The sequence below is a fragment of the Dunckerocampus dactyliophorus genome, chromosome 11, assembly GCF_027744805.1.
Source record: "Dunckerocampus dactyliophorus isolate RoL2022-P2 chromosome 11, RoL_Ddac_1.1, whole genome shotgun sequence".
NCBI classification, from domain to species: Eukaryota; Metazoa; Chordata; class Actinopteri; order Syngnathiformes; family Syngnathidae; genus Dunckerocampus; species Dunckerocampus dactyliophorus.
Window position 1 is genome coordinate 12,421,083 of NC_072829.1, and position 14,983 is coordinate 12,436,065.

At 43.9% G+C, this 14,983-nt stretch overlaps 1 protein-coding gene across 3 annotated transcripts; it reads left to right on the forward strand.

Annotated features, from left to right (window-relative positions):
* The first annotated feature begins 652 nt into the window (after nt 1-652).
* On the forward strand, nt 653-12,439 carry LOC129190003 (uncharacterized). 3 transcript variants are annotated; one of them, XM_054792284.1, is made up of 2 exons: nt 653-1,038; nt 8,330-12,439. In XM_054792284.1, the coding sequence occupies exon 2, from the start codon at nt 8,583-8,585 to the stop codon at nt 11,046-11,048; it is 2,466 nt and encodes an 821-aa protein (XP_054648259.1). In that variant the 5' UTR covers nt 653-1,038; nt 8,330-8,582; the 3' UTR covers nt 11,049-12,439. The 3 variants fall into 3 exon arrangements, with proteins under 3 accessions (XP_054648259.1, XP_054648258.1, XP_054648260.1); XM_054792283.1 differs by lacking the exon at nt 653-1,038 and adding an exon at nt 4,574-8,071 and having other exon boundaries at nt 9,541-12,439; XM_054792285.1 differs by lacking the exon at nt 653-1,038 and adding an exon at nt 6,528-8,071 and having other exon boundaries at nt 9,541-12,439.
* Nucleotides 12,440-14,983: the final 2,544 nt, after the last annotated feature.

The window sequence follows — 14,983 nt, forward strand, 5'->3', positions numbered from 1 at the left end:
GAAAGCCGGGAACAGTACCTCTGTTTTGGTAAACCGGGGTGGTTGTCCCCCTTTTCAGGAAGGGTGACCAGAGGGTGTGTTCCAACTATATGGGGCTCACACTCCTCAGCTTCTTTGGGAAAGTCTATTCCGGAGTGCTGGAGAGAAGGGTATGACCATTAGTCGAACCTTAGCTACAGGAAGTGCACTGTGGTTTTCGTCCTGATCACGGAACACTGGACCCTTGTAAGGACTGGAGGGTACCTGGGAGTATGCCCGACCAGTCTACATGTGGTTTGTGGACTTGGAAAAGGCATTCATTCTCCCGTGTGCCTTGCGCTGTCATGCGAGGGGTGTTGCTGGAGTACGGGATTTGTGGCATGCTACGATGTGCCATTCGGTCCTTCTACGACTGGAGCAGGAGCCTGGTTTGCATTGCTAGCAGTAAGTCGTGACTGTTTCTGGTAAATGTTGGCCTCTACCAAGGCTGCCTTTTGTCACTGATTCTATTCATAATTTTCATGAACAGAATTTCGAGGCAATGTCAAGGCGTTGAGGGGGTCCAGTTTGGGGGATTTAGGATCTTGTCTCTGCTATTCGCATACAATGTGATCCTGATGACCTCATCAGACTATGGCCTTCAGCTTTTACTGGGGTGGTTTGCAGTATTGTAAAATGATTCTTGTCCTGTGAACTCCAGAGTACCTTTTGTTCTGTGAAAGACAGTTGAACTCAGGCCTACGTGACTGAGGGGGAGGTCATCGTGACCGAAGTTATACAAGATATGTTCCAGATGTTATGTGATTTCAAAATGTCCTGCCAACAGGGCCAAGGAAGGATGAGGTTTGGTAATCCACGTCATTGTTATTGTTCACTGGGTCTATTTAAGGGTGAACGGAATAAACGGGGTATCCCTTTTCCCTCAACTGCATACAAGTTGTGTTGTGCCTCTTATTATTCCACAACATTTGGCGTCACGAACAGGATTGGAAGGAAAGACGTTGATGCTCGTGGCCTTCTGACCTGCACCATATTGCAAACCAACGGCCGTAAAAACAGGTAAGATTTCTTACCATTTGGTTTGACAGTGTGGTGCAGTAATGGGGGTAACTAATGAGCATTAATGTTAAAAATTTCTCCAAATAAGAGAGCCTGTTGTTAGTGCATTACCTTGTAATAACAACTGCAGATTGGGGGTGGGGAACACTCACACAAAATGTGGCCCTCACTTTAGAGTGGGAAAAACTTTTTGTGTGTTTTACTAAAATGACTCGAGTCCAGCTGTGTTACAGCATGATTGGCGTACTTTAGAAGTGTTGAGTAAAGGAAAAGAGTACAGGCTCGTGCCGGCTTTGTGTGTGTGTGTGAGGTCGACAATTTATGCTGCAGCAACTCTTAGTCCGGGAGTTCATTCATGGAGGAAAAATTAAGGGCTAAATATAAGGCCGACTGCAATTGGTAGAGCGAGGTACCCTATACAACGCAGAGTTCGTTCACTGCGCGCTAAGTCTGTGTGGTTACGACCCTCCGAACGCGCAAAGGAGGTGACCAACTACAGAGCAAAGGCTGCGCCTATATAATATGCGTGAAGCAAATCACGTCTAACAAGTAGAGAAGCATACTCAAATTACACATGCGGAATTACAATAAAGTAGTTCTTATTGTCTACTTTGTGATGTAACTCTAGAACAGTCTTGCAGTCCTAGTCAGCCGGACAAGGTCAGTCATGAGTATATTAATGCATACCTAAACTATAACAACTGGAGGAGATTAAGGCGTGAAGCAATCATTTGGATTGCTTAACTTGTGTGTTTGGTTTGAAGTGCACTAAAATTTTGTTATTTGTTGTATGTAACTAAAATTCTAAAATCCAATTGGCATATACAGTACTTCAAGTGTGTGTGTGTGTGTGTGTGGCTGACTGTCTCACCTCTTCTGTAAAGCGTTCAGCGTTGTTTTTTTGTGTGTGTTTTTTCACTGTCTTGAGTGAGTGAGTGTGTGAACGAAGGTCAGCTGAGGACAAACTGTGCTTTGTAACCCTCAAAAGAAAATAACTATAAGATTAATCATCTTAGTCGCAAGACAGTAACGTTAGCCAGTGTAAATAGCTGAAAATTGCCACACACGCAAGTGAGAAGTGCGGTTAAAAACGTATTGTGAGAAATGTTCATAGATTCATCCTTTGTTTGAATGATCTCTTCTGGAACAACAAAAAGGTCAACCTTACACATAGTTGAAGTGAAAGCAGTTTGTGTGTCATCTTTGTGTCTGTTGCTGGAGGTGCTGCATTTGGCTGTTATTGAGTGTAGTGCAGTTGCCTAGTTGTGTTATTTGTGCCAATGTTAATTTGTTGTGGGTTGCACTGGAGTGAGGCTATCTTGGGTGTGGTCCCAGAGAAATTCAAAGTGCGTCATAACGTTGTCTGCTCTGTAGTGGGGGATATGAACTAGCTGAAAGGGCAGAATTGCAGTGGTTGAATTGAGAAGAAAATTGTGTGCAATTTGCTGTGTGATAAGTCTGTTGAGACTTTGTTTTGTATTACTTTGAACTTAGTGAATCTTGTCAAGCTGTGTGGTTCTGCCAGTGACCGGATGTGAAGTGAATAACTGAAGGAGGTGTTGAGCGAGGGGACACAAGGGGAGTGGCTACAGCCCTCCCTCTGAGTGTTGGAAGAACAAGTCAGCCAGTGGAAGAGTTTTTTTTTTGTGTTATGAAATTGGAGAGTTTCTGCAAGCTGTGGTTCTGAACTGTACAGCATTTATGGAAAGTGTCATGTTGGTGTTTAAGTTTAAAACATTTTAATGTGGTGTGCTAGTGTATAAAGACTTAATTTTGAAAGTGAATAAAGACAATACTCATCAAATAACATTGTGATAAAATTGCAGTCTGAGTTTAAGATACTCCACCACAATACTGCAGCACAGACAGGAAGGGTGCAAAACCAAAAAAGTCACAAGTACTGGATTGTTATGCTGAAAAAGATCAAGCGCTTAAAGAGATGACAAGAAAGGATGGACACTCATATTGGCTGAACCTGGAGCACTCGGACTTAGAAAGACAAAAGGAAAGGACTATAATTCAAGAACTTGAGGATGAGATAGATGATGTTAATGAAAAATATGTACAAAATACGGCTACAGAACAAAAACAGGAAGAGAAAAAAAAAGGAGCAGTAGAAAGAGTAAGTAGTGCTATACCAGTAAAAAGAAGAGTAAGCTATCCAGAGGGAGTCCAAGAGGCAGAAGAAAGAGAAGTCTTAGGGGGAAGTCTTACCTTTGCTGCAAATGGCAAGGAAAACAGAAAGTATGATCTCAGATACAGGCCTGGCATACACCCTCCAGAGAGGTATACCGATCCGGCTCATCAATTGCCAATATTAATAAAAGGAACACAGGGACAGTATATTCCTTGGCAAACACTTGATCTTGAGGGGTTGATCGCCAGGCTGCCTGGTATCCATGAGGGGGCCAGCAAATGGATAAGGGCGTTTGAAGAAGAAACAGTGGGTAAAATACTGGCGCTTGGAGATATCAAGGCTGTGTGGGCACGAGTGTTGGGGATACCAACAATGGAAAATGTGCTATATCTAAGTGGCCATCGATGGATGCAAAATCCTGAAGCGGATGGTATTGAGTTCAATCCTTATCGCAGAGACTTGTGGGGGACACTGCGAAGGGAGTATCCGATCAAGATTGATCCCAAGGCCCTGAAGGGACAGCCACTTACGGAAACGGAGAACCCTGCCGAGTATATCAGCCGTCAGCTCAAACGGTGGAAGCAAGAGACTGAGGAAGAAGTTGGAAATAGCCCACTGATGACCACACTATTCAGAACAGCAGTGGTTGAAGCCATGCCAACTCCAGTAAAAAGTAGACTGGAGGATGTTGTGGGACTGACGTCAAAGTCACACAGGGAGTTCTGTGAGCATGTGATACATGCTATTGAAAAATACAGACGAGATGAACAACGGCTGAAAGAGCAAGACCAAGAAGTTCAAAGAAAGGTTGCCCAGTTGCAACTTGGGGAACTGTCAAGCAAGAACAAAAAGAAAGCTCAAGCCTTAGTCGGGGATGCAAAGCCAAGTGTGGAGGCACCCGTAATGCCATCTCCAGCTCCACCTCCAGCTCCAGTGCCAACAACAGTACCACCAGTTCAAGCGCCACCTGTCATCAATGTATATGCTCAACCAAGAACAAATCAAGCGTCGCAAAGGGGAAGGCAATATCAGATGGGCCGAAAAGATGGATCAAGAAGGAGGTCGCAACAACAAGCTACCCCTCCGCAAGTACTTCCCAAAGTCTGTTGGGGATGTGGACAGCAAGGACACAATCGACAGAACTGTCCAACCAATCCATGGCCGGCGCCTAATTGGGTCAAAGGAGGCTATGGAGATCAACAACCTCAACAACCATTGAGCCAAGGTCCAAATTCAGAACAGCCATATTTGGGTCCAGTCAACCCGTGGGGAGGTCCAAATTATGGTTATTAGGGGTGCCCAGAGAATCCTGCAGGGGAAGGTCAGCTGCCAATAGTAACATCTATAACTAAAAAAGAACCAGTAGTTCAAGTTCAAATCGGAGGAAAACAAATACCAATGTTTGTCGATACTGGAGCAACCTACACTTGTGTAGGTCCAAGTTACGCCTCACACCTCCCCATGTCTGACAAATTTGTCAAAACAGTAGGATTCTCGGGAAAGCTTCAAACAATACCTATGACGGCTCCAGTTCAGCTAACAATGGAGGGCGAAACAACGACATTGCCAGTTCTGGTATCTGAGCAGACACCAGTAAATTTACTAGGAAGAGATGCTCTATGCAAGCTGAATGTAAACATTTCTTGTACGCCTGAGGGAGTGAAAGTAGATAGAGTGAAGGAAAAGTTCCAAATGAATGTTCAGACAGCACGTGCAAAAGTATACTGGTTAGGAGATATATCAGAACCAGTGCTCCAGGCTTTCCAAAAGTGGGAAAAGTACATCTGTGCTCAAATTCCAAAAGCGTCAAAACCACGGTCTGAATACCATTGCACAGTCTATTTTGATCCATCATGTAGCAAAATCTTTGAAGAAAAGTGGGAAACACAAACTGAAGGCCTGACGGTGTCATTGACAACAGAGTATATCATAATTGGGCAAGAGGGTGCAGCGTTTAACGTTGAGTCAAATCCTTTCCTGGCACAATGGTATAACGTGCCCAATTCGGCACCACACATAACCTTGTTGGTTAACGAAAATTTTGCGTCAAAGGATTTGGGGCCAATGATGAAAAATGCGTCCAAAATAACTTGGAATGCGACGGAAAATCCACTAATTTTTGTGTCGCCAGATGAGACAAAGATAAAAATTTTGTGTGGTACCCATATGGTTTCAAAACCAAAAGAAGTGATCATCACTTCATTTGACGTACCACAGATGCCGCAAATCCGTGAAGGTGAGAGTGACTTAAAACAAGAAATGCTCGAACACGTCCCAGAAAATCTATGGTCAAAACATGAAACAGATGTAGGGTTAGTGAAGTCAGCAAACCCTGTTAGAGTGGAGCTTAAACCAAACATGAAACTTCCAAGACGCGCACAGTACCCTCTGAAATTAGAGGCAGAGAAAGGTATAAGCCAAACTATTGAAGGGCTTCTGAAAGCGGGAGTATTAATTGAGACACACAGTTTTTGTAATACGCCAATACTACCTGTGAAGAAAGCAGTCAAATCCAAGTACCGGCTGGTACATGATTTGCGAGCAGTGAATGAGATCGTCCAGGATAGTCCAGTGGAAGTACCAAATCCGCATACTCTCTTGACAAATGTTCCACCTGAAGCTAAGTTTTTCACAGTAATAGACTTGTGCTCAGCATATTTTAGTGTTCCGTTGCACGAAGACTCTCAACATTTGTTTGCGTTCACATATCGAGGAAAACAATATTGCTATACTCGAATGCCACAGGGGTTCAAACATAGTCCACATGTGTTTAATCAGGTGTTAAGAGAGGACCTTGAAGGGTTGCAACTCAATAGCACCCTGTTACAGTACGTTGACGATCTGTTAATATGCGCACCGACACTCGAGGACTGCCACAGAGACTCAATTAAATTACTTCAGAAGTTGGCTGAGGGGGGGCATAAGACCTCCCAGGCAAAGTTACAATATTGCCAGCCCCAGGTCGAGTATCTGGGAAGAGTTATATCACACGGAACAATCTCAGTGGCACCCTCTCAGTTGGAGGGAGTGAGCAAAGTGCCACTCCCTCTTACAGTGGGACAGATGATGACTTTTCTAGGCATGACTGGTTTCAGCTCAAACTGGATAGTGGACTATGCTGTCAAAACTGCACCATTGAGAGGAATAATGAAGGAGGGTGAGACTCAGACATTGAGGTCACCGCTGAAATGGACCAATGAGTCCAGAATTGCGTTTGAAACAATCAAACAGGAAATGCAAACAGCTCCGGCGTTGGCAACACCAGACTATGGCAAACCGTTCTTTTTGTACGTGTCAAATAGACATAATATGTATGCATCTGCAGTGTTGATGCAAGAAACCTGTAGTGGTCGAAGGAAGCAACCCCTTGCATACTACAGCACGAAGCTGGACAATGTGGTCCAGGGTTGGCCACCATGTTATCAAGGGTTGGCTGCCGTTCATTATGCGTATGAGAAGGCATCAACAATCACAATGGGACATCCAGTGACAATATACACGCATCATAAAATTTCTGAGCTGATCCACCAAAATAGGTTTGTGATAACGCAGGCTCGATGTTTGCAGTACTTGCCACTGTTGACGTATCCAGATGTCACCATTAAAAGGTGTGCAACGGTAAATCCTGCAGACACAATGCCATTCAGTTTTGAAGGTGAGCCTCATGAGTGTGTGCCAGAGGCAATGAAGTACACGAAGTTAAGACCAGATTTGGAGTCTACACCTTTGTTAAATGCAGAAGTGACATACTTTGTGGATGGATCGTGTTACAGAGATCACCTTGGCAGCCATGCAGGGTTTGCGGTTATCAAACAGGAAGGAAGTGATTTTGTGACAATAAAGGCTGAGAGTTGTATACAACCATGCTCTGCACAATTAGCTGAGTTGAAGGCTTTGACTGAAGCGTGCAGAATGGCCAAAGGAAAGACAGCAAATGTGTATACGGATTCGGCGTATGCACATGGAGTGTGTCATTTGTTTGGGGCAGTGTGGAAGCAACGTGGTTATAAAAAAAGTGATGGTTCACCAATACACCACCAAAAACAGATAGTTGATCTTATTTCGGCGATGATGCAACCGACAAGGCTTGCTGTTATCAAGTGTCAGGCACACAGGAAAGGAAATGAAGATGTTGTGCAGGGAAACAATGCAGCAGATGAAGCAGCAAAATTGGCTTCTAAAAGCCAGGTGACTGTTTTGGCTCCATTGGTGTCAATAGAACCAGTCGCTACGCCAGATGACATTGTGTTGATGCAACAAAATGCAGGGCTAAGTGAGCACAGTTTGTGGCAGCAGAGAGGAGCTTCAAAAGATGAAAAAGGTCTGTGGAGATCACATGAAGGACTGCTTGTTGCGCCAGTCTCATTACTTACAGTGCTAATATCAGATGTGCACAGTCCAGATCACTGTGCAAAGGGGGAAGTTGTAAGGAAGATAAAACAGCAAGGATATTGGTCACCATATTTACAGTCAATGATAGATGAAGTCTTGGGACAATGTGAAGTTTGTGCACAGAACAATGTCAGAAAAGGCATAACTACACCCATTGGACACATACCAGTTCCAGAAGGACCATTCAAACATCTTGTGCTAGACTATGTAGACATGATTAAATCGGTGCATGGAAAGAGGTACATGTTAGTAGTTATTGACCGATTTAGTCGTTGGGTTGAAGCGATGCCGTCTAAAGATCAGAGTTCAGAAACTGTTGTTAAATTCCTGTTAAGAGAAGTAATTCCGCGGTTTGGAATACCATCAGAAATAAGTTCGGACAACGGTCCGGCGTTCGTGCAAAAAGTAGCCAAAGGAATCTTACAACAGTTGCGAATAAGACAAAGGTTGGGGTGTGTCTATCATCCTCAGTCCCAGGGAATGGTAGAGAGAGTAAATGGGACACTTAAAGCCAAACTCAATAAAATTTGTGCTAGCACAAAGTTAAATTGGGTGGATGCACTACCACTTGCACTCATGAGTTATCGCATGCAGACTAACAGAATGACACATCTAACACCGCATGAAATGCTTACGGGTCGACCCATGCCAGCACCACATTTGAGAGGGCCTTATAAAGGGCCCCCACTTGAGCAGTTGCAAAATGAACTGAAAGATTATATAAAACAGTTAACTGCCATACATAGAGCTATCTATGTGCAGGAGAAAAGCAGGGCTCCTGAGTCCACGGAGGTGTCAGACGGCCTGGTGGTGCCAGGCGATCAGGTGTACATCAAGGTGTACAGGCGAAAGTGGCACGAGCCAAGACGAGAGGGACCCTATAAGGTGGTGCGAGCAACACCGACGGCTGTCCAAGTGGAAGGGAGCACGACGTGGTACCATTTAAACCACTGCACCAAGGTGCGTCCAGCCCAATCCAAGCAAGAGGAGGAGTTGAGCAACAAAGGAAGCACACATGGAACGCCAAACGCCAAAGATTCACTTGCTGGTGATGGTGAGCTGCATGTTGTGGGCACTGATGAATGCAATACCAGTGTCTCACACCAAGGGGGAAGGGACGCTGTCCTCCAAGGAAGTCCAAAGACATGAAACAGATGAGTACGATGCAACTATACGCCACTCAGCACCAGCACAACGGAGGGACAATGTAGAGTTTGCAGAATTATGGACTGCCAAAATTAAGGTCAGTCAACTAGGGAGAGTGGAGGATGTTCGTTCACTTACAGTGTCACTATTCGGTAGGGGTATATGTGGAGTGGATTTTAAAATAGAAGATGAGCCTCCAGAATGGGGATCAGACCAATGCACTTTAATAGTACTACAAAAACCACAGCAGTGGGAAGTGGGTGTTAGACTAAAGCCGCAGTGGAGAGAACCACATTATCCTTTTTATCTAATTGTAGACAAGTCAAAAGGGGGAGCATGGCCAGATAAACAGACATACATCCTAAGTATGTACTATACGGAACCGCCAGGAGGTAAAATTGTGCAATTGCCAATAAGGCCAATAAAACGGAAAAGTAGGACCACTCCAGTAGGGGTGACCTTGCAAGTCACTGACATTACTGCAACCCAGCAGCCTCGGCCGATCCTACATGACATTGTCACAACAGCAACCACTCCACAATCTATGGATGTGGCAGCGCCGACCCCTGTTATTGCAGTACCCAATCCACAGGCAACTAGTGGAAGCACAACAATCAGCGTACAAACGACATCAGCTGTAACAACAACGTCTGCAGGGTTCACGACCATGACAACTGAACCAGTTGTATTGTATGATGAGTATTGTGACAACTGTACCTATAGCAACTATGACTCAAGAAACAACAATTCAGATTTTGTTGACTACCCAGATTTTGGTAATGGTAGACCAAGAAGTTTTGAAACAGAGGAAGAGAGTAAATGGGAACAAGCCAGATACAATGGGTGGTATAAATGGATATGGTACACAACCAGGGAAATGACAAATGTGGAATGCATAGCATGTTCAGCAGCTCCAACCGCGTTACCAATTGTAATTCCTGAAAAGAACAGTTTCAAAACATGTGCAGATGAACAAAGGCAGAAATGTAAAAAAAGAGGATTCGTGTCAACTAATCATAAAATTAGGCTTTTCTCATTACCAATGTGCACCATACAATGTAGATTAATTTATGGCTCAAAAAAGACACACAATTTAATGAGTCCACTGCCTGCTCGGGCTAAGGATAATGTGTGCACTGAGTTTGGACTCACAACAGCCTTAGATGGACCCCCAACAAAGTATAAAGTAGATAGAACGGCAGAGTATGAATGTTTCGCAAGCGGTGGGTTTAAGACTGATAACCAACTTGGGAATTATGTGGGAAATACTACGGTGAAGTGTAAAGTAACTTGGGTACTATCTTGGTTTCCACACGCAAACATGATTCCGATTTTTGTCACCAGACCGGTATGGTATGAGAACCCAGGCCCAAATGATCAGTCATGTCAAAATATAACAATGACAATACCTAATAATCAATTTTTGGCTGTACAATCTACGGCAGTAGCGGACAGCTATTGGATGTGTGGAGATGACATATTGCGTAATGTTCTGCCTCAGCAATGGATTGGCCTGTGCAGATTGGTAAGGATGAAAGTGCCCGTTCAAGTAATGTACAAAGGTGTCCGAGAAGTACTCCAAACACAGGGTGCCATTAGATTTAAAAGATCATACATACCAGACTCTCGGGTCTATCTAGACGCAATAGGGCAACCACGAGGAATTCCAGAGGAATTCAAAGCTAGGAGTGAAATTAAGGCTGGTCTGGAGTCCATATTTCTCTGGATTACGCCCAATAAAAATGCGGAATGGATTAATTACGTGTATTATAATCAACAACGCTTTATTAATTATACCAATGAAGCCCTCAGAGCGCTCGGAGAACAATTACATGAAACAACCAAAATGTCATGGCAAAATCGTCAAGCCTTGGATTGGATGCTTGCTGAGAAGGGGGGAGTGTGCCACATGTTTGGAGAACAATGTTGTACCTACATACCCATGAACACGGCCAGAAGAGGATCTTTTACTACAGCAATGTCTAGAATTAGTGAACTAAGCAAAGAGTTGACAGGAAATGCAGGGAAAGATGTAAAGGCACTTGACTGGTTCACCACAAAGCTTGGGCATTGGGGTGCTAACCTGGCAAGAACGGGAATAACTGCAGTAATAGTTTTGACAGTGATATGTCTGTTACTTTGTTGCATCGTACCCATTCTGAAGAAAGTACTGATTAAGACTTTTGTAAGACAGATGACTGCGCTGGCGGTTACCAAAGTGGCAGAGGCTCAGCTAGCGCAACTGGTGGTCGAGCAGCCTGATCTATTTCCCAATCCGGACGATCGTGAGGACGATGACACCGACTCAGAGGACTCAATGAGCCGTGAGGTATGATTGACTGTGGGATTGGGAAAGGAGCTGGAATTTGAGCTGGACACCACCAACTGTATATCACAATGCGCTGAGGCCTCTCCACGAACTGTGCTAGTAGCGTGTGGAAAACCGCCATGCCAAGGACAGGACTGACATAAAAGGACAATGGACTTGGCGGGACTGAACAACAATGCACTCACTCACAGTTAGTCAGTGTTGGACTGCTGAGTAACACCAGTTAGTTATTATTAACAAGTGTATTATTTCAGTTATTTAGCATTAACTACCATGTCAGGATTATGTCACTCACTTACTAGGTTAGTTACTCTGTAGTCGCTGTGAGTTTACACTGACGCAGTTATTCAATGAGTTACCTGAGAAGTACATTAGATCATGAAGAATTAGACATGGAGTAAAATTTGTGATCTGTTCAATATTCACTATATCACAGCACTCAGAGTACAGTTTATGCCACACATATATACTATCTCTATAGACAGGTGTAGTTGGTAGATCATTGAGTTAACTCATAATAATAATAGTTACCAGACAGTTAGATAAGTAGTTGGCACAGGGTCAGCTATACCAACCAAGGGGACCCTCCAGCCGAGACGAGCCATCCATGAGGACCACGCCAGCCGAGACGAGTCATTCCTGAGGGCTGTAATCGAGGGAGCCAGATCGTGCGGGAGGACATCCATCCAGGAGGCAGGCTATGAGGAAGGGGTGAGATGAGCGCCCTCCTCCAACATGTGACGTGCCAAGTCACCACCTCGTTTCGGCGAAAGAAGCCCCTCATCACAAAGGGTCCCTCCAGATGACATCGTGCTGATCATCGGCGGATGATCGAAGAAGGGACTGAAGATGGCCTACACCATTCTTACAGAGGCACAATAATCCTCTGGGCGGTGATGATATGAGCAGAAACATTTCTCCCGACCTTGCCACACACCGAATCACTGCCCATAACACGTTCCCCACTTCCCCGTGCCCATTCTTCAGGACAAGCATGCATCAAAATCCCCACGAACTTAATCTTTGAACTTCTTTCGGAAAATGAAGACGGTGAAATGACGGGTCTAAGAGACATTATTATTTGTTTTGGGGGTTTGGGACCCCCAAAAGGGGGGAATATATTGTAAAATGATTCTTGTCCTGTGAACTCCAGAGTACCTTTTGTTCTGTGAAAGACAGTTGAACTCAGGCCTACGTGACTGAGGGGGAGGTCATCGTGACCGAAGTTATACAAGATATGTTCCAGATGTTATGTGATTTCAAAATGTCCTGCCAACAGGGCCAAGGAAGGATGAGGTTTGGTAATCCACGTCATTGTTATTGTTCACTGGGTCTATTTAAGGGTGAACGGAATAAACGGGGTATCCCTTTTCCCTCAACTGCATACAAGTTGTGTTGTGCCTCTTATTATTCCACAACAGCAGCTGAGTGTGAAGCTTATTGGATGAGACTCAGCACCTCCAAATCTGAGGCCATGGTTCTCAGGAAAAGGGTGGATTGCACCCTGCGGGTTTCGGAGCACAGTCTTACCCCAGGTGGAGGAGTTCAAATATCTCGGGGTCCTGTTAACGAGTGAGAGAAGGTTGGAGCATGAGGTTGCTGATCAGCACAGTGTCTACAGTAATGTGGTCGCTCTACTGGACCGTCATGGTGAAGAGAGAGCTGAGATGGGAGGCAAAGCTCTCAATTTACTGGTCGCTCTATGCTCTTTGGGTCGTTAGCGAAAGAATGAGGTCGCGGATACAAGCAGCCCTAATGAGTTTTCTCCGTTGGGTGGCTGGACTCACCCTAAGAGAGGAGCCAGTAGAGGTGGCTCAGGCATCTCGTCTGGATGCCTCCTGGACGCCTGGCTGGTGATGTGTTCTGGGCATGCCCAGACGATAGCAGGCCCTGGACAGACCTAGGACACGTTGGAGCGATTATGTCTCACCACTGTCCTGGGAATGCCTTGGTGTCTTCCCGGTGGAGCTGGAAGAGCTGGCCGGAGACCGGGAAGTCTGGGCTTCCCAACTGAAAAATTGAGTGTCTCACTCACTCATGCATTTTTGCTATAAAGCGGGGACCTATTGTATATAGATAAGCATATAAGCTGCTTTGTCACTTTATCTGGCTGAGCCATGAACTGTTTGAGTGTTTTATTCTGTTTCATGTTAAATTAGGAGTCTTTATGGATGCACTGACCTTGTTGTGAGTGATCATTCACCCGCCCACACATGTTAATGATCCTCGCTCTTGTTTTCTTTTCCACACTGTCCCATCTGTTTGCCTAATAAGCTCTACTTAATTATGTCACATCAAATTAACAATCAAGTTAGTCATTCATTAAAAGGAACCATTTCAAAATGACTTAACGTCTTTATCAACTTCCATCTTTGTCGTCCTCTGTATGTCCTCCTCTGTATGTATGAGTCCGTTCTGTAGAGTTTTGCGCCATTTCAACACTGTTTGCGGTAGAATGGCTGGTTTAACAATAACTTGAATGCAGGGTGAGCAGTGTTTTCCATTAAGGTGTAATGGAGATCAGCAGCTAAGAGATGAGTGCCTGCCCTCCCTCTTCCTTATGCATCAGCTGAACCTAATTTTAATTAATCAGTCGCTAGAATCTTTTGTCAGTTATTCTGAAGCTCAGAAAGAGATTATGACAAAATACGTTTTTTAATTGTTTCATGAATAGAACTTTTGTTTGTTTGTTTGTTTTGTAAAAGTAAGAATTTGTTAACTAAATTGGTAGGGTTGTCACAAGATCACGCAAGATTTCCCGTTCAGAAAAATTCTGTCTCGTGGGCACTGGACCTGGGACAATAGTAAATTAATTAATCAAACAATAAATGAAAATGAAACGGGTAATTTTGCCATCCTCAATGCATTGCCGTGTGCATATGTGTCTGTTTTCCTCGTCTCTTGCCTCCAAACAGGCATGAAGACAGTTCAGTCTGTGCATTGTCGCATTTGGCGCATTTGTTCCATAGGACAACAGCATACACGGACAGGGTTAGCAAACACAGAGAATGGTGGCTTCTCGGCGTGTTTTGGTTGTTTCCTGAACTTTTTTTGCCCTTATTATTATCTATCTTAGTAATAGCGTGTTCCAATTTACATATTTAAACGATTAGTTGTATAGTATAGTAGATGTCACATACTGTATTAGCCACATATTAGCCTGACCGGTGTATAAGCCGCAGGGTTCAAAGTTTGAGAAAAAGTAGCGGCTTATATGCAAGAATTTACGGTCAGTTAGTTCGATATTTCACTAAATGTATTAAATTGCGCAGTAACCAATACTTACACAAAATGATTATGAAAACAGAGAAATAAAGTCAGTAAGACAGGGATGTGACCAAGGAAGACCTCAAAGACATCTGCCACAAAAAAGTCACCAGTTGGAAACATTGTGACAAAGATGAATCCAGACAAACCAATGACTAAAACATCAGTTTGTCACTGCTCTCCTAAATCTGTCTAAACTATTTGCTGTTCCACATTCTGACTGACATCGTCTATGATTCCAGTCCAACAGAGAGTTGCATGTTACCAGGCTACTGCATAATCAATAGGACAAGTGCTCTCCAAATAGGATTTTTAGTTTTATTTATTATTTTCACTGAAGAAATATGTTGCTTGACTCTTGACACTTAACTGCATTTAACTGCATCATATGCAATATTGTGCGCCATATACTGTTCAGTGGGTAAATTATGATTTAATCCTGCTGATGTTGTAAAATGCCCCCCTTACAAAGACATGAACAGTTCACTATGTTTATCTGTTTTTCTGTTTGTTTGTTTTTGTTCGAAATAGTTTGAAACGTTCTGAATGGATTTGGATGAAATTTTCAGAAATTGTCGAAAATGCGATAAGGAATAAGTGATTACATTTTGGGAGTGATCTGGATCACCCTCTGGATCCAGGATTTTTTTCAAAGATTCTGTAACATTGCGAGA

Coding starts and splice junctions, on each gene's coding strand:
- LOC129190003 (XM_054792283.1), top strand. CDS start 4,574: ATGTTTGTCGATACTGGAGCAACCTACACTTGTGTAGGTCCAAGTTAC. Junction 8,072..9,540: donor TAGAGAGAGTAAATGGGACA/CTTAAAGCCAAA, acceptor GTAAATGGGAAC/AAGCCAGATACAATGGGTGG.